This window comes from Anas platyrhynchos, chromosome 5 (assembly GCF_047663525.1).
Source record: "Anas platyrhynchos isolate ZD024472 breed Pekin duck chromosome 5, IASCAAS_PekinDuck_T2T, whole genome shotgun sequence".
Classification (NCBI taxonomy): Eukaryota; Metazoa; Chordata; class Aves; order Anseriformes; family Anatidae; genus Anas; species Anas platyrhynchos.
In genome coordinates this window covers 21,413,381-21,435,399 of record NC_092591.1, presented here as the reverse complement: position 1 = coordinate 21,435,399, position 22,019 = coordinate 21,413,381, and the positions used below count along the sequence as shown (strand labels likewise).

General features: G+C 37.8%; 1 protein-coding gene and 1 long non-coding RNA gene across 11 annotated transcripts in view; one reads left to right on the top strand and one right to left on the bottom strand.

Moving 5' to 3' along the window:
• The window catches only part of LOC106015246 (uncharacterized), a 34,168-nt gene extending 27,278 nt beyond the window's left edge, over positions 1–6,890 (bottom strand). For all 5 annotated transcript variants that reach the window (XR_002399469.4, XR_001187140.5, XR_011809570.1 and 2 more), the window contains exon 1: positions 6,723–6,890. This is a non-coding gene — a long non-coding RNA (uncharacterized lncRNA). The remainder of the gene's footprint in view (positions 1–6,722) is intronic.
• The window catches only part of TSHR (thyroid stimulating hormone receptor), a 75,322-nt gene that overhangs the window by 39,565 nt on the left and 13,738 nt on the right, over positions 1–22,019 (top strand). For 4 of the 6 annotated variants that reach the window (XM_072038402.1, XM_072038401.1, XM_005013895.6 and 1 more), the window contains 5 exons: positions 3,460–3,534; positions 4,772–4,846; positions 10,347–10,424; positions 11,405–11,473; positions 19,736–19,813. In XM_072038402.1, the coding sequence (XP_071894503.1) occupies positions 3,460–3,534; positions 4,772–4,846; positions 10,347–10,424; positions 11,405–11,473; positions 19,736–19,813 (375 nt within the window). The remainder of the gene's footprint in view (positions 1–3,459; positions 3,535–4,771; positions 4,847–10,346; positions 10,425–11,404; positions 11,474–19,735; positions 19,814–22,019) is intronic. The other 2 variants (XM_072038400.1, XM_005013896.6) reach the window with 2 other exon arrangements.

Genomic DNA, 22,019 nt, shown 5'->3' with positions numbered 1-22,019 from the left:
TTTTGTCTGGAGGTGGGGAATAGACAGGCTGGAGCCTGAGCCAATTTTTTGGAGCTAGTGATGCAAAAGCTTGACAGCTGTGTGCAGGTGGAATGCCAATTTGGACAGCTCAATTTGGGGGGACTGCAGCTAGGCTGCGCAGGGAGAGAGAAATGTGGAAGTCTATGTACAAATCATAGAGGCCAGGGAAGCTATAGACAAAGTAAATCAAAGTGGAGAGCGGTCTAGTTATTTTAAGATAAAGAAAACAGCTGACTTAAAACATTTTAGAACTGCTGACCTAGATATCCTTATTATTCATACACATTTCAGCATAGTGGCATTATATAGAGACTTTGCTCTGATTTGCAATAGCTGAGCTCTAGTCTTGAACAAACTCAGGGGTGTGTCAATACTGCAAGGCAGGTATGAAAGATATATCTGGTAAATTAATTTTAGGAGCAGCATAAATATGTGAATGTTTTTCCTTTTTAAAATTCATATAAGACGTGAAGTCACTTACTAACTTTTCTAGGGTTTATTTTGCATACTTGCAGCTCATTAAGTAATTTGTCAGACTAATATTCAAATGATTATTAGTTTCAGTTTTAGATTAATTTTGATTTGGAACTAAATACTTATGTCTGCTCATGAACATAAGTATGTTATTTATAGTTATTCATAAGTATTAACACAGAACCGTAAGTATGCCACTAAGTAATTTTCTCTGCACATGTGTTACTGACACTTTAAGGTTTTTAATGTAATTTCTTTAAAAAGCAGAACTTAAGTGCTATTCATGGACAGTAAGATTTTAGTTTGATTGTGAACCTAGCACATTTTTAATTACTAGTCTGAGGGCCAGAAATGAAATGTAAAACTTTGACTTTAAATCACACATAAGCCAAGTCTTAATGGTTTTACGTACTTTTTTTAAAAGTAAAACAGAAGCTGAATATTTTGTATTGTAACTTTCAGTAATTTTATGAGTGTTCCACAGATAATTCTGTTATCTTAAGGGTAGATAGCATCAGCCTTCTTTCTTATTAGCATTTCTAAGTAATTTTAGTTAGGACTGTGAAGTGAAAGATTTGTCCAGGACACCTTTCACCGCTCTGTGTAACTGCTCAGCAAGGATACCTATTAAATATCTTTTTTTTTTTTTTTTAATATATCTTTAATCATTTTGTTCCCAGAAATACTCAGAATTGTTACATTGCTGCTGGGCACAGAATTTAAGCCCTGTATGCTAAGATTGAATTGTATTTATATTGTGTATCAAAGTTCCATTTCAAAAGTCACCTAAAGTTGGTTCTCATAGGCACTTATATACCAGGGAATTAGCCTGCCAGACATTTTTAAGTATATACTTTGGCTGTCTCTGTATTTTAGGCAGCTAAAACTACTAATATTTTTCTCAGAGCTACTTTTAAAAGGAACCTTAAGTTTCTAGATCTGTGTTTCAATCTTTTCAATTCACTGATTTAGAAAAGATTACCGATAGAAATGCAAACCCTGTCTAATGAATCTACCGATAATCAACAATCTTTTCTTCATTTTTGGAACCTTTAGAAGTAATATTTAAACCACAGGAGTCTTTTGATTACAATTTGAAAATTGCTATCATATAACATTTAGGCACCTTTGAATGTACTATTCATGATTGATTCACATAGAATAAATTATGAAATCTATCTTGTGTATCACTGTCCTGTTAACTTGTGAGAGCAGGACTATTTAATAACTTTCATTACTTCATAAGCTGCAATACTGATGGAGCTACAGATATCCTTTAAATCTGAGATTTTAGAGAAGATTCTTTCCAGTATTGTGATATTAATGATGTTTGAGTATGCAAACAAGGACAGTTTCATGAACAGAACTAAATTTGAAGATCTTTCTCTTTTTCATGCATATGAAATGAGAGGCCACATATTCAGCCAGTCAAGTTCAAGAAACACATTTGACTGGACTAGAAGCAGAGAAAAATGAATTTTTCTCCTGATTTTTTTTTTTTTTTGTAAGCTTAACATTCACTTGGGTCAAATCACTTTTTCCCTTTTTATACCTCTCTAACCCTCTTTCTCATCCATTTTGTGAAGAGATTTCTGGGCAACTGTTTGTCAAAAGTGCCCACAATGGGTCCTTTTCATCCTTTCAGAAAATAAGAAACCTCTATAATACAACATGTAGGACAAAATGCAATTATAAAAATACATTATATTTCAAAGTACACTTCTTCCCTAATCCCAGCATCACCAATTCAAGGAAATGAAACAGTGAGGGCATAAGCCTTTCTTCATTGTTCAGTGTATATATTGATTTCCTCACTAACAGTCTTTAAGCTTTTCTCCTATTACTGTGCCAAATGTCTCATCTGGCAATTTTAAATCTTTTATTCACAGATTAACTAGTATTTCATTTTGCTCTGTTAAACAGCACTTGCCCTCTTTTGGCCTAGTTACTTAATAAAATCTGCTTGAATCTCATCGCATTATTCCGTGCTTCCAATTTTAGTACCATCTGCAGATTTTGAAATCTTACTTTCAATACCCTCTTCCAAACTGCAGAGTACTATGAATAGAAACGAGCCAGAACTCAATGACTCTATGGTACTCCAATGTATTATCCATTTCCCGACTGAATGTTGATCTGAAAACTCTCTTCCCCTGGAATACGTTTGGTCCACAACAAAGAAATATACAGCCAAGAAGCTCCTGACTCCAGCTTTTCAAATGCAGCCAGTGATGAAAAAAACATTGTCAGTTCAAGTCTGTGGAGCAAATTCCACTGTTGGAAGTATGATTGCTACATAACTAATAAAATAATTTGAGAGAAGCAAGAGACTGACACAGAAGACTTCTCTTAATAGCAGAAACAGTACTGTTCAAAGAAGGTAACAGACACAAAGAACATTTGAATATGTTGCTCTAATAGTAGTATTATAGCTATTAACTGAATCAGTTCAACTTGCAAGTAGAAGCTAAACCGTTGTCTCCCTACCACGTAAACAGTAGAAAATGAAGGCTTGGAAGATGGAGAACTGTTTTCTCAGTAAAGCAGCATACATAGAAGATAAAGTCTTGGTACCTGTCTCCACATACTGATTTATCTATTGTCTTACTTTTCCCACTTTCATTTCTCAGATAACTTGGTTATAATGATTTTATTATGTAAGAATGATTCCAGTGACAGAGGTGTTCTTAAAATCCAGCTTCCTGATACCCTATGTTGTCTAGGCTGATCACTGCTTTGGGTGACTTGGCAGTGCTAAGGCATGCTAATTCAAGTACTACTGGTTTGCACCATGTCTATGACCACTTTTTGGGCTGACCTAAGACCAGAACATCACCCACAAAACCCACACCACCATGCCACCCATTTTAACTTTCATTTTAAAATTGATAGTTTCTGTTAAAATAAAGAAAGAAATGATTAATCATAATTATCAATGTGCTAACATTCCCCCTTTCTTTACAGTGAAATTCGAAATCTTAGAAACTTGGATTACATAGATCCAGATGCCTTTAAGAACCTCCCACTGTTGAAATACCTGTAAGTATTTAGCATCTGTAAGTTGTTGGCACTTAAGCCTTACAGAGAACTCTATTTTTTTATTTTTACACAACAACAGTTTATTTGCATTTCATTTTAGAAATGGTTGCAATGCTTTTCCATGTTTATTTTAATGACAGAACATCAGTATAAGTGGTTGGAACTTTAACTACTTTTGCAAGAAAGGAAAAGGTTCACAAATTCATCAGTATTCTTGTGATCTATTAAGTGCAATACACAAATTTTTGCCTGACAACATTCCACAGCTAGTATTCTGCTAATGATGGTGCTGTCATACTATATTTATCTAGGGAATACTGGGAAGAGAGATATAACAGAAATCATACATCTTTTCTATTTGCTGGATATTTATATAGGGTTTTAAGGAATATCCATCAGCTACATGTGACAAATAAGTCTATATCTGATTTCATATGACTTCTATGGTAGAAAGAAATCCTCGGGGATTCTCTATATCCCCATGAAGAGCAGCACAGAGTAACCAAACCACAGAATTATAAAATTATTGCACAGGAAATAGAAGAAGAGAAAGAGAATATCTTCTGTAATTTTTAGTAATGTTCAGAAGACTCTGAAAAGAGTTGTGTGCTTGTGGTGGGGATAGCAGCAAGGAAGAAAGACTTCCCAGATTTTTCCTATATATCAAAAGTGATTTTAAAAAAAAAAAAAAAAAAAAAAAAAGAATGTAATCAACACTTTAATTTCAAAATAGTTTTAAAATTTGAGAACTGTATTTCCTGAACCCTACAGAAGTTCAGAAATAAGGGGAATTAACTGTATTCATGTTAGAAGACTGTTTGGAAGACAACATTTTTTCCTTTTTAGAGGTATTTCAACAGCTCTGAGCCTCAATGAAAGACAGAGGATTTGGGGCCCAGACAAAAGTCTGAAGCAGCCTTAATCTCAGAAATGTGCACAAAGTTGTATTTTTTTTTTTTCCTCCCTACTTACTTCACAGGCTACTTCCCCCTGCACACCTACTTATCTGCATTTTATTCTGTGTTTCCATCTTTTAGATTCTATCACTTACCATAAATTTGGTATTCTGATTTATTTTTTATTTTATTCTTCCATCATAGTATTTTGGAGAGTTGATTTGGACTGTGAATTGACTGACAATAGAGAAATACTGATCCTGCACTGCTGAATGATTTAAATACACTGTATGTCTTTATTTGGTGATCCCCTACATGTAATTCTCCTCTCTCTGCTCTAGTGGTATTTTTAATACTGGACTCAAAGTATTTCCTGACCTCACCAAAATCTACTCATCTGATGTGAACTTTTTACTGTAAGTATCTGTCCTCATGGTTAGAATTCTGCCATCCTCAGATCCCAAGAAAACCAACAGCAAAGGCTTACATTTTAGAGAAAAATATCAAATACGCCTGTCAAAGTACTTTTCCTCAAGCTGTAGTTCAACGATCATTAGTATCAAATCTGGAAAATGCCAGGTCATCTAGCACTATAAAATTTGACCTGGATGAGACACACAATCACATTTCTCTTGAATTACCCAAAGAACACGATACACAATTTCTATAGGCCTTTTACTCTTGTTTTGTTTTAACGCTGGCTGTGCAATATCTGAATTAGCCTGACATCAGAATAGTATAACACACAGGACCTGGTCTAACATGCAGCCTGCTAACATGTAGTCAGCCTGTCAACATCTTTCTGACAAATTTGTGCTGGCATGGTGAGCTTGCGGTACACATTTTCAGATAGTAGCATCCACTAATGTCCCACATTGTTGAATCATAACCTCAGCTGGCTATCTGTCTTCTTTCTTTTGAGTACAGACAGCTCAAGAGCAGGAGAACTGGAAAATCTCTAGAGCAATTTTTTATCTTTACACTTTTAAAAAAGCTCAATGTTGGCCTGAACCTTAAGGAAGGTTTCACAAGAAGAAAGATTTTAAGGAAGCCTTCACATTTTGGTGAAGGTTTATTTTACCCCAAATATGTTGCTTCACACAACTCATGTTTTAATACAGGAAATCCCAAAACAGAAAAGGAGTTTAAAAAAGCAAATTACCAAAGCTTAGAGTTTCTATGTCTGTAACTCAGGAGCACCTTGGTTTCATGACAATGAGGTCAGCTCAAGCTGTCACAACATGTGTTCATCCATACCTGCAGCCCTAAGAGTACTTCTGAACATCCTAAATGTCTGTGCTGCAGCAAATACCAAAAAGCCTTGGAAAACCTGGGAGGCCACAGCACAGCAAGCTGTACCTTAGCTAATTTGCACTACTTCCTCTACATTAGCCCATGACAGGCCTCCTTTAAGAGCCTGAGTTCACCGCAGGCTATCTGAATTCACACTGCTCTTACTACACCAGTATAGTCACAGGCAGACACCCAATTTTGGTGTCAGTTTGGGAAAAAAATAAGAGATCTGTGCTGTAAGAAACTAGTAGGAACATCAGGCACTGCCACTCTTTCTTTTAAGAACCTACCTGCACTGTTGAAATTTAATTATTGTATCTCAGTGCTTCTGGACATACATTACCAGGCCTCAGACTGTGGTTGATTGTTAATGAGATGCTAACACTAGGAAAAGCCCTGGGGCTCTGTGGGAAGAGCTAGCAGTACCTCTAGCACAACAGCAATCCTATGTGTAAATTCACATCCTCAGCTGATGGGCTCCATTAGTCCTGACTGTAATATCCTTATTTCATAACTGCAACAAGCACACTTCTCCCTTCCCTGACATCATAAGGCTCCTTCAGGGTCGGTCCATCACTGTTCCCCTGTACGTAATGACTGCAGCACACCGAGGGAACTGAATATGGATATCCACTGTAAGTGGATGCAGCAACCTCCAGAATAGCCTTTTGTGTCCATAGACATTGATGTAATGCTGGTAGCACCAATGCCTCTCACTAGTTTAGGTATTCTGAATTCCTTTCTTTCTCTCCTACTTCCAGCCACCTTCCTTTCCCTTACTTCTCATACTTCTGCCCTCACTGCGATGGATAGCAAGTCTTCTTTCTGTTATCAAAACATCAGACAGCAGCCTGCAAGTACCAATCCAGCCAAGGCAGAAAAGCCTTTCACCCATAAGCCTCCTGTGAACAAAGGGCCACATCTTTCCTGGAAACTATTTGGCTTTACTTTAAGAAAACACCCTTAAGAGAGGGTGCCTGTCTCCTTTCTGCCACTCACCTGGTTTCACAGTAGTTGAGCTAGGTACATGTCTTCTTTTAGAGTCACAGCATAGGCCTATATGAATAGATACTTTGCTTAAATGTTCTTGCCTAACCTTGCTTATATAGTCACATTTTAAGCACAACTCTATTATCCCACTGAACAAGCAAAGCACAAGGAGTGATAATTAACTACTTTTAAGCAAGGCTTCCTAGGTGGAGCCCTCTCTTATTAACTGCAGTCCTCAGCTGAAAAGAATTGTCCTACTAGCAAGTTTTGCTAATTTACTTGGGTTTGCTTACACGAAGCACTCCTACATCACACTAAAACACCTTAAAAACATTTACTTTAGCTAAATTTAAGACCTCTTCTCCTGCCTACCCTTCACTGCTTCAATAGCTTGAAGCAAATTACAGAATGGCTTTTTGGAGAAAGGGAGTGCAAACGTGGCAGGGGTAGTGGTGGTGTATCTCCCATTGCTATCCTTAAAGGTATTTCAGAAACAAAGAGTACTACCGTTAAAAGAGCAAGTGTTTCTTTCCATTTAGGAAGCAAACCCTATTTATTTCTCTGTGCCTTAACCTACAATTTGAGCCCAAATTCAGGGTTGCAATCAAGACAAGAAGGAGCAGCTCAGATGAAGACTTGCAGGCTGGTTAAAGTATCTCAGTCACTACCTAGGTGTTGCAGTCTCTATATGGTAGCAGCGTTCAGCTGGAAGAGGCTTGACAGCTAGATGGGCTAAGTAAGAGGCTATTGAAAATCAGAGGTATTATTGTAGAAGGTAACTTGCAGAGAGGTGATTGGTGGAATACCGTAGGTGGTGTTGCAGTGCTGCAAAGTGGTGTTCTGAGTCAAGTCAGAAAGAGCCCCATGTAGGGCCACCAAGGTGATGAAGGGTCTGGAGCACTTCTCCTATGAGGAAAGGCTGAGAGAACTGGGACTGTTCAGCCCGAAGAAAAGGCTCAGGGTGTATCTTATCAATGTCTATAAGTACCCAAAGGAAGGGTGCAAGGAAGACTGATCCAGGCTCTTTCTAGAGGTGCCCAGTGCCAGCACAAGAGGCAGCAGGCACAAACTGGAACAGAAGAGGTTATGACTGATCAACAGAAAACACTTTATTGCTGTGCAGTTGACTAAGTATTCACACTGGTTGCCCAGAGAAGCTGTGGAGTCTCCCTCCTTGGAGCTCTTCAAAAGTCACCTGGATGTGGTCCTGGGCAACCTGCTTTAGGTGACCCTGCTTGAGCAGGGGAGGGGTTGGACCTCCAGAGGTCCCTGCCAACCTCAACTACTCTGTGATTCTGTGAATGGTCATTGTCCCCGCTGTATTCATGGTATGCCAGTGGTCAGGTGACCCTCAGAGCTGGAAATGCTGGCTGTTTTGCTGAAAAGTCTAGACCTGCATTAAGCAAGGAGATTTTACTTCCCAAGGATCTTCTGATACTAGAGGTAAACCTTGTACTACCTCCTGCTCCATAACCTGAAGATGCTGTTTGCCTTAGCTGTAGGCCTCTAGGATGGAAATCGGAGTTAGCTAGAGCTCTGAGTGAGATATATTTAATCTGAAGGGCTACTTAGGGAGATCCTCAGAGATCAAATGGGCTTCAGCTTAAGCATTACTGTGTTGCGAATTACACCCTACTCTTACTATATAGAGAGAAACAAGAAGTAAACAGGCTATATGAAACAGAAGTAAAAGTCCATACAACCATTGTGTCTATGCTTCCAAGTGAGTAATTTGGCCTCATGGACACTGACAGAAGTGTCCCAACAGTGCAACTTAAAAGAGCTCAGCCATCCCAGTGACAGCACCGCTTAACTGAAGTGTCCTGATTGCAGATGCTCTTAGCCAAGAGATTACTTCTTGGAATGACTCTTACACCAAGTGAAAACAGAACTGGATATCATCAATGTTTAGAAATGCCTATCTTGAAATTGCCGGTGTATGCTTCGATGAAAAATAATCTTTTCACTTCTGTTATCAAGAAAAAGAACCTACTCTTGAAGAATAGTAGGCTTCTAAGTGATATATAAAGTATAGCTGGGGAAAAAGCATTCATTATATCAGTATTCACTGTTGTGGTTGTCCTGGTTTCAGCTGGGATAGTTTTCTTCCTAGTAGCCAGCATAGTGCTATGTTTTGGATTTAGGATGGAAATAATGTTGATAACACACTGATGTTTTAGTTATTGCTGAGCAGTGCTTGCAAAGCCAAGGACATTTCTGCTTCTCATACTGCCCTGCCAGCGAGGAGGCCGGGGGTGCCCCAGGAGCTGTGAGGGGACACAGCCAGGACAGCTGGCCCAGACCGACCAAAGGGAAGTCCCATACCACATGGCATTGTGCTGAACAGTAATATGAGGGGAGCTGGCCAGGGCGGGGGCTGCCATTGCTCAGGGACTGGCTGGGTGTTAACTGGCTGGTAGTGAGCAATTGTGTTGTGCATTGCCTTCTTCCTCTTTCTCTTTTTTTATTAAACCGTCCTTGTCTCAACAATGACATCTTGCATTTTACCTGTTCTGATTCTTTCCCCCATCCCACTGCAGGGGAGTGAGCAAACAGCTGCATAGTGCTTAGCTGCCTGCCAGGTTAAACCACAACAGTGGCCTATACGCAACTTAGAAGTAAACACTTGTTTAGAAACGTAAAGCAATCTGAAAAATGCCAAACCAGAATAATTTGTGCTGGAAAACAGCTACTGGCGAAATGAAGAATGAAGATGGTTGTAGTACAGTTCAGTGTTAACACATATGATATGCACAGGAAAGGAACAAAATTGTTCTTGTCACATGAACTATTGTTAGGACTTCTCAGCTGATGTACATTATCATCTGGCCTTAATAGATCATGTCTCATCCACAAGAATGTCATCTGACAAAAATAAGAATTTGCAGAATATTTCATTTTCCAGACTGTAATATGATACAGGAAAAAGCCGGAAAGGGACAATCAGACACTTTTGTTTCTGCCAGCTTTTTCTCCTCTCCATTTTAGTCATTGGTTTTGTTTTTTCTTTGTCTCTTTATCACAACAGAGTTTTGCTCTGAGAATACAAATTTCTTAAGTATTTCTTTTATTAAGCTTACTTCTTTATTAAAGCATTTCTTAAGTATTTAAGAAATGACAGACGGTGAAACACTCATTTGGACAAGAGTTGAGAAAATTCATTAGGTTAGATCACACAGTAAATTTTTATTTCACTTGCATTAAATGCAGTTCTGTGAAGTGAAATGCCTGTCCTGAACAATGTATTACCTGATGGCTCAGCTGAGCATAGCTAAACAGCAGGATCTCAACTCTAAAGTCATTTGGGTTGACTCCATTGACATTGCAGCATTATTTACTTTGTTAATTCTTTGGCTTTTGGGAAAATTAATCTGTCTGTGCTGTTAACCATGGGATTCACACAGGCTGGCACACCTCACCAGGACTTTAAAACCCAGCTACTTCACAAGCTCACTTCCTGACTGCTGGAACCTGCTTGATTCTTAATCATCCCACTTCTGACTGTAGGTGTAACTAAACAATTATTCTACACTTTTATTTATTATCAAGGCAGAGAAGAATTAATAACAAGACTGTTCTGGAGAAGTTCTATTAGGCAGATGTTTGACTGTGGTGTTTTGTCTCCTTTTCCAGTGAAATTGCAGATAATCCTTTCATGACTTCAGTGCCTGCAAATGCTTTCCATGGGCTCTCTAATGAATCTCTAACCCTGTAAGTCCTTCCAGTTTAAGTCACAAGGCAATTATTTTGCCTTGGTCTCTCAGGCACATGGTAATGTTAAAAAAAATAACTTGGTTCTACTCTCTAAGTAGTTTGTAACAGAGAAGCATCATACATAATATCCATAATCTAGTTTGTATAAATCCTCTAAGGTGGCAGTAATTTGAATCAAGCTACTTTTCTGTAAACTGGCTTACTAAAACATTCTTGCTCTGGTATGACAATGGCAAGATATGATTATAATGTTGAAAATCAAAGGCAAAAACGTAGTTTTCCTTCTCTAAAGCTACAGTATGGTTAGAATTGTATTTAACTTTTTTGCAACCTAAGTGGCATATATTATGAAAACTAATGGGTGGCAAGTACCAGAAGTCCTATTTAAGAGAAAAAATGTTTAAAATTATATTTAAGAATATAAGAATTATATAAGAATATAAGAATTATATTTAATTCAGTTATGCAAGTCATACTCAATGTGAGCCACAAAAAAAAGGACTGAGGAGAGGGGAGAGAAAATGACTGTAATGAGTTAGGATCTCAACTAGGGAGGTCAGTACTAAAAGGCAAAAGAATGAATTCTAAAGAAATTTGAAATATTCACACAGGCCTTATAGTAAAAAGGTACCTATATTGTATGCATTATTTCCTTAATCGGTCCTTGCAGAATTCTGTTTCCTTGTTTTTACCTTGGGAGTAGGAAAGCTATGGCAAGCCATTTCAGTCTAGTTCTATCTTTGCTGTAAAAAGAAGTAAAAAGATAGCACAACTGCAACACAGTATTCTTAATTCTGCAAGAATGCTGCTGGGCATCTGCTTGACCTTGCACTATAATTGCTACTTCTACAAGATATTAAAATTAACTCATCCATAAATGTGCTGTTGCCGAGGAAAATGATACATAAGATGATAGGTATTCAGTTATTGAAGCATCCCCAAAATACACTAATTTATTTCTATTTTTTTCCTTGCAGCAAACTCTACAATAATGGTTTTACCAGCATCCAAGGCCATGCTTTTAATGGGACAAATCTAGATGCAATGTAAGTAGCAGATCATTTTCTTCTTTCAGGGAAAAAATAAAACAACAAACTATACAAAAAACACAACTATAATTAATACTGTATTCTTGCCAGAGGCTCTCAAATGCATATCTTATTCTAATTGTTTTTAAGGAGCAAAAAAAAAGGATATTAATTTCAGCCAGCAATAAAAATATGGGCATTTTAATGTCTCTTGCAGTGTGCTTTGATTTGAGTTATATGTATATATATATATATATATATAGTATGTATTAATAGCTCAGAAATAAAATAATGGCAGGTAATTCTACTGTAAATTTTGTTTAACTTTCTGGCTTGAAGCTATAATAAAATAAATTATGATCAGTAAGATTTCTAAGACTATTTCAAAGACAATTATGCTGTTTTACCTACAAGGCAGTTTATTTTAACAACTGTAATACTGATAATGGTAGCAGCCGTTTCACAGAAATATCTTACCTGAAAAAAAATAAATAAATAAAAAAGTGCTGGAAGCAATTGAGAAGAAACAGTCATTTGCACTTGAAATGAGATGTGCATGTCCAAAACATGAAGCAACCATTCCAGCTTTCCTTTCACCTTATTGTAGTTTCTGGAAAACAACTATCTAGTGATTAAATATCCTTTTTACACCGTTCCCAAAATAATCTTCATCAATCATTAACACAAAACACATCTCAAAATATTTCAGAGGCTCCATTCAATTTGGCAGAGCTTACTCAGCTCCTACAGAGGCTTGACTAGAATCTGATTGGCAATCTATCTCATGAGTTAAAGAGCTTTCTTCGTTGTGAGCTCTGAAGTTAACCAGAGAAGTATGAGAATACACAATTATTTTCAGTACTTCTTTATTTTAAATAGGACTTTAACTGTATAAAAAAGTCTGTAAGACCATTTTTCACATGGTCTGAATCTTTGCAAACCACCTTTTCTTCCTTAACACCTTAATTTGAAAAGATTGAAATTAAACTAAAGAATCGGGATAGGTCTTATTTTACTCACTTTAGTTCAGTTATTTCATATGAAAAAGGAAGTTTTTCATGATGACATGGTGTTTGTACTAGTGCCTACAAAAATCACAAGATGCAAAGTATGGCTAAATGAATTCAGTGTCTTGACCAAATCCCTCTAAGCTATATATCCCCTGGCTAAAGTTACGCCAGGGGAGTTTTAGGTTAGATGTTAGGAAGAATTTCTTTACTGAAAGGGTTGTGAGGCACTGGAACGGGCTGCCCAGGGAGGTGGTGGAGTCACCATCCCTGGAAGTCTTCAAAAGACGTTTAGATGTAGAGCTTAGGGATATGGTTTAGTGGGGACTGTTAGTGTTAGGTTAGAGGTTGGACTCGATGATCTTGAGGTCTCTTCCAACCTAGAAATTCTGTGATTCTGTGATTCTGTGATATATGAAATGCTTAATACCTTTCTAAGTGTTAGCCAATATATGAACTGTGAAGCTCTTCCACTTTGACAGTTTATAGATGATTTTATAGAATTTTTTCTTTTTGCTTCTCTGGTAGTGTGTAAGGGCTATTGTTTCTGGTCTTACTGGAATTTTCCTTATTATTATCAAGTGAAAACGTATTTTTATGCAATTCAGGGGCTCAAACATCTGCTTTATTGAATGGGTGGAAGTAGAAAAGGAGAAAACACATACCAGGTTCTGCAGATACTGCTCACTTTTTTTTCAGAAAAAGTTTATAAGTAGTATTTTTTAAGTGAATCTTTCCAGAGACTGGTTATGATGTGCTAGTTAAAAGCATTAAAGAAAAAAAAATATTCTAAAGAATTAAAAAGAGGCTTACCTTCAGGGCATTGTCTACCAGCAGGAAAAATGGTTCATTACAACAAACAGTTTTCTCCTAATTAAATCATATGACATTTACCTAAAGCAAAGCACTACTCCAGATTTACAAGGCAAACTAGGGAGCAGAACATCAGTGATGAAGTCTTTATCTGTTTGATAAAATATATTGAAATTTCTAAACTAATTTTCTGAAGTAGTTTGATTACCATATGCCAAGATAAGGTGTAATTCTGTTGAGTGCAAGCTTGGAGACTTGTTGTTTCTAACAGCAGCATTAAGTTAATGCAAAAGGCAAATATTTCATTTTTTGTATTCTGACACTTCTAATTTGAACTCCTGTTTATCTAACGCTGAACTGCAAAGAAAGTAGCTGTTTTCCTCTGGTTCTGATGCAAGGCCCTTTGGACTAGATGTAATGAAGAGCGAAAAAGAACAAGAAAAAGAGATTTTAATGGGTTTTGAATGATGACCTCAAGGAAGAAAAAAGGCAAAAAAAGGAAAACATTGGGATTTTTTTTTTGAGAAATCATTCAAAGACTCCATATACCATCTAGAAATTTTCAGAAACTTTGGGTATCTCTGAGGTTACCTTCTACAACGTAGCATGTCTTTCAACCACTCTTGCAGTATAGACTTCAATGAGGTGAAACAGACTTAGAATAGACTTTCACTTCAATGAGGTGAAAACAACTAACGCAGATATAGGTGTGGAGTTCTGCATAAATGATTTCCTGCATCATATTAAATAATGGTGCTACCTACTAAATCTTCTCATTCAACAAGGATTTGTGTTTTAGAGCAAGCCACAGTACAGCTGTACTTGTATAAAGGCAGGGAAGTAAAGAATCATGAATGAAGAGGTGAATACTTTTACTCAACAGTGTTCATCTGAAAATTGAATCCCTCATCTAACACAACATTAAGATCCAGTTTGAACTGTGTCACTTCTGCAGGCTTTCTGCAAAGTGGTGCTCCTGCACCAATGTTTATTTCTGCAAGGAAGGAAAGACGCTTCTTATATATATAGTTCCAGCAAATGGCAAAATATATTTGAGATGAGCTTTTACAGAGCTAAAGTACTGAAACGGAGAGTGTGCAATCTCAAAATCTAATTTCTAAAATAAACTCCAAAGGAATATATTTACTTTGGTATACACTCCCAGGGATCGTTTATAATGGTTGGCTGAGCTCAGAGTCAAGATAAGCAATGGTGTGGTAAAACCACATGATGAATCCTTAATATTGCTAATTTACCAACACACATCTTTTGTCTGCTCATCATTTAACCTTCATTTCATAAACCAACAATATTTAAACAGACTAACATGTTTTATGTCCAGAACCCGTTTAATGTTATAGTGCTGCTCTGTAAATGTGTGGCCAATGTTGTTTTGTGGGTTTGCTTTGTTTTTTACTCCCTGTTTGTTAAAATCTATGGACTTACTTTAAAACCAGAAGCTGAAATAAAACTGTAACTTTAGTTGGTTTTAACTAAGTGATTCTTTGGAAGAAAATGTTGAGAAAACTCCCTTCTTCTCTAATCTGTTTATTCGTATTCCATCACTCCTTATGCTCATAAATTGGTTGTAGGACTACAGTAAACCTTGTCACTGAAATAATCTATCTTAAAAAACAAAACAACAAAAAAAACACCTTGAGAAAGCTGTGTCCAGCTACAATATAGGGGATGGCATAAATAATCTTGTACTATGAAAGAAGAGAAATAAAAAGTTTTTAAAAAACTTTCTGAAAAAATAAAGGTATGTGAAACTATATGTTAGTTGAAATAGCTGGTCAGCACTTTTCATTCGTATCTTTAACCCCCAGAGGAAAATACAGTTTTAGTAAAAATATTTTGTAAATATATCTTTGGACCTATTGGCATTTTTCAGTTTTTCATCTCAGTTGAGGAGTTTGAATACTCAGTATTTTGGTTTTCTTTTACCACGTCATGCTCTTCACATGTTCTCTGTATCTCCAAAATGGTATCCCTAAAGAGTTCCCAGAACACCTGTGGTAATTTAACTTTTATACCTGCTTCTTTTTGTTTACTTTTAAAGAACGTTTTGTTTACTTTTAAAGAACATTTCTCATACATACGTATTTCTCCTTTTTGAAGACTCTAGCTGTGGCATATTCTTTGTCTTTTTTGGGCCTACAGAGTTGCTGATTATCAGTACCTGGTGGCTGATCTTACAAAACAGACTTCAGACAGTAACATTTTGAAATAGATCCCGTAAGCCACTCAAATTGAAATCAATAATTGTTTTTCCTCAGGTGGACTCTCTAACTTGTTGTTTTATGAAGCATGCATTGATAATGTCATAATACTCATATCTTTGCTTAATACTCAATATCTTAATACTTATATCTTACCTGACATGACATTGTCCTATTGTACACAGTAGTTTAAATGCCCTATTACTGTCTCATGTCCTCCTAAGGTTTCTTGATGCTCCTCTGCATACTACAGTGACATCGTCCTGGTGGGGCGGTGGTAGCACAGACCTGAAAAAATATATTTCCCACCTACCCGTGGAACTTGAGCCCATCAAGATTCAGTATTAGGCATTGGTTATTAGCTTATTGATCTGATTTTAAAACAAAATGATCAAAACCCCTTCTTTTACTGATAGCACTATGAAACCATCTGCTTATCCTACTCTAGACTTCCTGTGTACTTTGCATTGTGATGGTGATGTTTATCTGATTGCCTTCCACCAACTTTCCAAAATGACTGTTATTCTAATGTCCCCACCAAGGGCAGATATTCCACTTCACCCATGTGGTTTGTTAGCCTTTCGACTTTTGTTTATACGCATGGGTATCACTATTGTGGTTTTCTTTTCTGCCCTGTATTTAAATGACACTTGATACCATTTGGCCATGCGTAAAAGCAGGATTAAAGGAACTCTTGGAAGGAGTTATGCTGGCTATACATAAACTTTCTTTATCAAATAACTATTCACTAGAGTCTTATTTCTTTTAATTTTTAAAGAGGTACCTATCAAAGTAAAAGCTTAAACAACTGAAATCAATTAGCATCAGGAAACTGTACATTCTGATGGGCCTGACTCATCTATGTGGAAACTGGCAGCTAACGTTGTAGCCCCTCCTTGGTAACACACGGTTATGACCTTTCCCTAAGTCTCCACCTAGCTGTTTCTATTTGTAAGTTAGAAGACTTTTATTGCATATGCAAACTATTATATTTGAGGTTTATCACTCAGTGTTCAAATGCTAGGGAAAACCTGGCTGTATAACAATGTCTAATTATTAAAGCAGACGGGTTGTATTAGGTCAGGCAGGTTTTTCTGTCCTTCAAAACTACAACCTAGGTGTTGAAATCTTAGATTAATTCTTAGCTCTTGCTCTGTTTTTGATGTTTGCATTAATTAGCAGACTAAATCATGAGGAAATCTGTAAACTGAAGCAATAGTTCAAACCAAAGGTGACTAGGCTGTCATTTACGGAATATAAAAGTCTGAGTTCTTCTGAGAAAGCACAAATGCAATGTGATACTATAATGTCATATATTTTTGAAGAAACAAAGCTTATTTCAAACACCAATAGATGAGGAGAAAGAATAGGCTGTTTTTCTCTCTAAGAAGCAAGGCTTTAGTCATGGGCAATGTCCAATAAGTAACATGCCAGAAATTTTATCCTGGCATGGCTCCCTAAGATTTAGCGTTGTATAACCCAGCTGAAGTGCATTTACTTCTGCTCATTTCTCACTATGGTGATCAATGTAAGCTTGTATACAACAACTGTTAAGGAAAATTCGCCAATGACATCAACTAGGATGGGATTAGAATTTTTACCTGATTTTTTTTCCAAACCAAACAACAAGTGCTTTGACTTTGTTTTTACAGCCAAACCCCAGTTCACCTATCTGAATTTGAAAGATTCTTCCAGCACAGAGGTAAAATGGTGGTCTTCTGCATTTTCTGAGTTGACTGAAATATCTCCACAGCCACCACCTCAAATGGTGTTTTTGTTACAGAGATTAGAATTAAGAAAGGTTTGACAGGGAATATACCTCTGCCATTAACTGGCACAGTGGACACAGCATCTTCATTGACACCCTCTGAAAGCAGGTGTACAACCTTCCTTTCATATTTTTTGCCTTCCTAGCTACATCACAAGCTAGTTTTAAAATGTTTGTAATAGTTATAGTACCCAGTATCCTGACATTACCTTCTCTCTTCACCTTTAGTATTACTGCCTGAATCATTAATATCAAACTCTTTACCCTTTCATGTCATTGAATTTCTATAATAGGTCTGGTCTGGGTATCTTATCATTTCTGTGCCAACAACACTGAAATTTTACAAAAATCCTCTTTTTAAGATTATCATACTTAAAATTATCTTAACAGTTCTGAACAATGACATTCTGAACATGATAGGTGACATTCGGAGCAATGTCACCTGGCTTCACATGGGCAACGCTGTTTCCTCCCGTTTCTCTCTTTTTCTGCTGATCACATCATTGGCATTCTTCTCTGCTTTTATCTACCCTTTCAAACATGATCTCCATCAGGCAGTCTGTCTGCAATCCTTGCAAGGTTTCTGTCCTTTAGCTGGACTTAGGAGGAGCAAGATTTTACAAATCACCTGCTGTGGTGTTATTCTTCATCATTTTTGCACTGCAAGACCTCCACCAGCCCCGTGCCCTTGTTGGCAAAATGGATTTAAGGGATTCTGCCACTTGCAGTTGTTTGGCCTGAGTGACCCACTGTTGTCCCATTCCTATCAGCAGGAGATCCTCTTCCTGCTTCTGCCAAACCTGAGCTGCCTGTAATACTGCAGCTTGGGGCTGTTGTTGCTGCTCCTAGACCACAGTCTCATGTTTTAATCTGTGGCTTGCTACTGGGCCATTAGACTTTACCTTTCTCACTACACAGAAAATTGATAAAAAGAGGAAAAACCTTCTGAGTATAAATGGGATAGTCACAGGTGCCTAAGGCACTATGTTCCTTCAGGGCCTTTACATTTTACAACCTTTTCATCAAGGGGATTACACATTCCCCTTGGCAATTTTCTGTGTTCTCTTTAATGGATTGCACTGCACTTCTGCTCTGAAGCTCAGTCCTGCAGCTTTTCACCACTCCACTGCTGCCTTAGTTCAAGCTTCTCTCAGAGGTCTTGTGATTCTGTGACTTACCGTAATACAAATAAAAAATGCTTGGACTGTAGTGTCTCATTGCTTATGTAGTGTCCCTCTGCCAAAAGAGAGAGATGTTCATTCGTCTTTCTCCAGGGACTACTATATTTGGTAAATGACTGCCATCATAAGACATCAATTTCCAACTCAATTAAGTTAACGAGCACAACTAGATTTGATGCCTGCAAGCTATTAATCTTGTAAACATTGTGACAGAACTTGATTGAACTAAGTAAAAACACCATCTAGGTTTTAATCCCTAGTTGAGAGAAAGAATTATCACAGTAAAGTCCTACCTGTATCCCTACATGTATGTGTATGGGGTGTCTATGTATATATATAGACACGCACATACACATGTATGTATCACAACCTCATCTTCAGTCTCTCTTCATTGCTCAGCAAATTCCACATATTCCTGCCTATGCTTAGAAGATCTGGCTGCTTGCAGTCCTCCTGGCTAACCAGGGGGGTACTGGGATTGGCATTGAAGTACCACCTTGTCAAGGAAATTAGCATGCCCATAGCATTTTGTGAAGTACTTTTTAGCTGGACAGTTGTTCCAAAACCACATTTTTGTTCTAACTCTGTGTCAAGTAAACCCAACTCACACACAAGCTGGCACCATATGCATAAAAATAATGCTTGTTTTTCCATTTCATCATGTTCTGTGTCTATCTGCTCTTTGCAGAATGTCATTAAAAAGTGCTCAGTGCCATACGTTCACTGTGACTCCAGCAGAAAACTAGGATGCTGGTGCTTCTATTGCTCCTGAAGGTTTTTTATGCTTTCTCTTTGTACACCTGCAATTGTGGAATTACTGAAACAAATTATTTCTCCCAGATCTTCCCACAAAATCTTCATTAATGGTATTAGGCTACTGGGAACAAAGTCTGAGATAAATATAAAGCAATTTGGAACTTGACCAAATTACCTCCAATAATAACTCATACTTTTAAGCTTTTCAAACGACAGTTTCAGACCACGGTAAACAGGAATCCAGCTTAAAAATATATATATTAAAAAAAATGTTCTAATCAATCATTTTAAAATGTAATCTAAAAACACAGAATTGAATTAAAAATTCATTGTTCCATTTGGGTGTATTTTTTTTTTTTTTGAGTGTTCAGTACCACTGCATTATCTACCTTCAATCATGTACCTTCAACTCAACACTGGGACAGGATGGCCCTTTACATATGATTTTTGTAAATCTAATAGGCAAGTAAACTGAAGATCTTTAACAGAGAGATAACTATTTCCAAATACCTGTGTTTTGTCTGTTTCTCCAGCTATCTGCACAAGAACAAATACCTGAAAGTTATCAATGAAGATGCATTTCTGGGAGTACACAGCGGACCAACTCTACTGTGAGTAGGAGAAAATGAAGTAGAGAAAGCTTTAAAAATAATACAATGACAGTTGTGCTTTCTTTCCAACTGTTATCAGCAGTAGAGCAGCAAGAGCGGGAATGGCATGTTTACAAAAAGATGATCAGCAGTGAAAGCTGTTCTTTAGGGAACTCATTTATTGTTAGAAATAGTGTTCCTACAGGTTTTTCTTCTGAAAGACTCTGTGCTACAATCTGTCTCCTGACTATACAATTGGAGTGCAATTGTAAAACTAAGGACTGCAGTAGCATGTATGTAAAGGAAATGGAAAAAGATTTTTAAAAAGGAATTTTAGACAGAATAGTTACTTCTGGTGCTGCCTTTTCTTCTTTCTCACATAACTCGGCTTCCAGTCTTATTTCATAATCCTCCAAAACCTCTCCAGTAAAATTAGAAATGGCAATATGGAGTGACACAACTTTAAGAAGAACCATATTGTCTGACTCTGTTCATTTAGTATTTAACATCGCACGTAGAACCAATCACGGGGAGAACTGAGGTGCCAAAAGTGAGATTCCCTCCTCCACTGCAAAACCAGATGGTGCTGGCAGTGCTTCCTCCACAGAAGAATCAGTTTCACTTTCTGTTCTTCAGAATGGCACCTTTACATCAGCATAATGGTGTGTGGTTTCCATAAGGAATCCTAGTAATTAGCTATAGTTATGAAAAAATACAGATGTTTTTCTCCCAGAATCTTGCTGACTCCAGAAAATCAGGCTGGCTACCAGCTACATGCAGACATTTCAGATACAACTTTATGCTAAGGAGAGTTGTGTACCTACTGTGCAAAGTTGCAACACACCTTTGATAGCGAGGTCATTATCAAATCTCTGATTCTCTCTGTTCCCTGCATCTAAATGCAGATGCATTGTGAGACCTGTGTGTGGATGGTAGCCTGTCTTCTGCTTCAGTTGTCTAATCACTTGGCCTTGTTGGATGAAGAGGAAAATCTGGCTGAGGTCTCACCTTTCAGGGCCACATTATTCTTCCACATCACTCTCTACCACAAGGTCCACTGGACTTGCTAGCAGGGAACAGGGTCTGAGACAAGCTCTGGTGAGTATCAGGTTTTCCTTTCACCAGCTTGGGGGGAGGGAGAAGCACAGACCACGCATTCCTAATTCTGAAGCAGATACTTGAAATAACTGGACGCTGGGGGGGCAGTCCATAACAATCAGAGTCATTCCAACAACAAATTGTGCCAAAATACTCCAGTCACACAAGGGTTGACATTTTGTCTGCTTCCTTAAATCCTCCTCACTTTCCCAGTGGCACATGATGCATCACCAGCTAACCCCAGATCTGAAAGAGGAAGCACCAATCCTACAGCCATGCTCATAAGGGCACGCAGGCCAACTCTTCCTCCCGTCCTCTCACTTCTTTCATTCCCCTTCCCTCTGCAAAAAAATATTGCAGACTGCATAGGTCAACAGGGTAACATTATGCCACAACCTTCTCACCTCAAAGGTGCCAACTGGTGGGACATCTTAGCCAGCACTTCTCTCCAGGGAGCCTGCAAAGGGAGGAATCTAGTCCAACCCTCTTCATTTTAACTTGCAAAGTTCTTGGGATACAGGTGTGTATGAGAATAGGTAAAGGCAGGAACACAGGAAGCACTGTCTCTCAAGATGCTGTCAAAGACTAAAATGCCTACTTTTTTATCCTGTCACTGAGTCACCTGAGGGCTAAATTTCAGTTATGCCAGGAGTGGCCAGATCCTGAGACGACAACGAGGAGGTAGTGTTTTCCAGCTGGTTCCTAGAAGTTATATATTCTGGACAAAAAGAATACAATTAAGATCATGGTCCACAATCAGGAGGAAAACTGCCCATTTAGGCAGAGCAAAAGAGTGTGTTCTGGAATCAGAAGGCAATAGATCAGGAGGGAACACTGGAAAAGCTCACAGAGAGGCTGTTAAACTTCCTGCTCAGGGAACCTGGGTGGTAGTTTTGTCCCAGAAAGGGCCATTGCTGCTCTGCCTCCCTGCTGGCTGGACTGCCTTCTGCCTTCCAGGAAGGCTCAGGCAACCCACCTGTGTACTGAGGCAGTCATGGTAGTACAACTAGCAGAGGCTGTGTTGGTGCTAAGTCAGCCACTATTTTCATTAGTATTTGGTTGATGAGGCCTCTTTCTTAATATTGCACGTGGCAACAAAAAAAAATCCCTTTCTCATTTTGTATCTGAC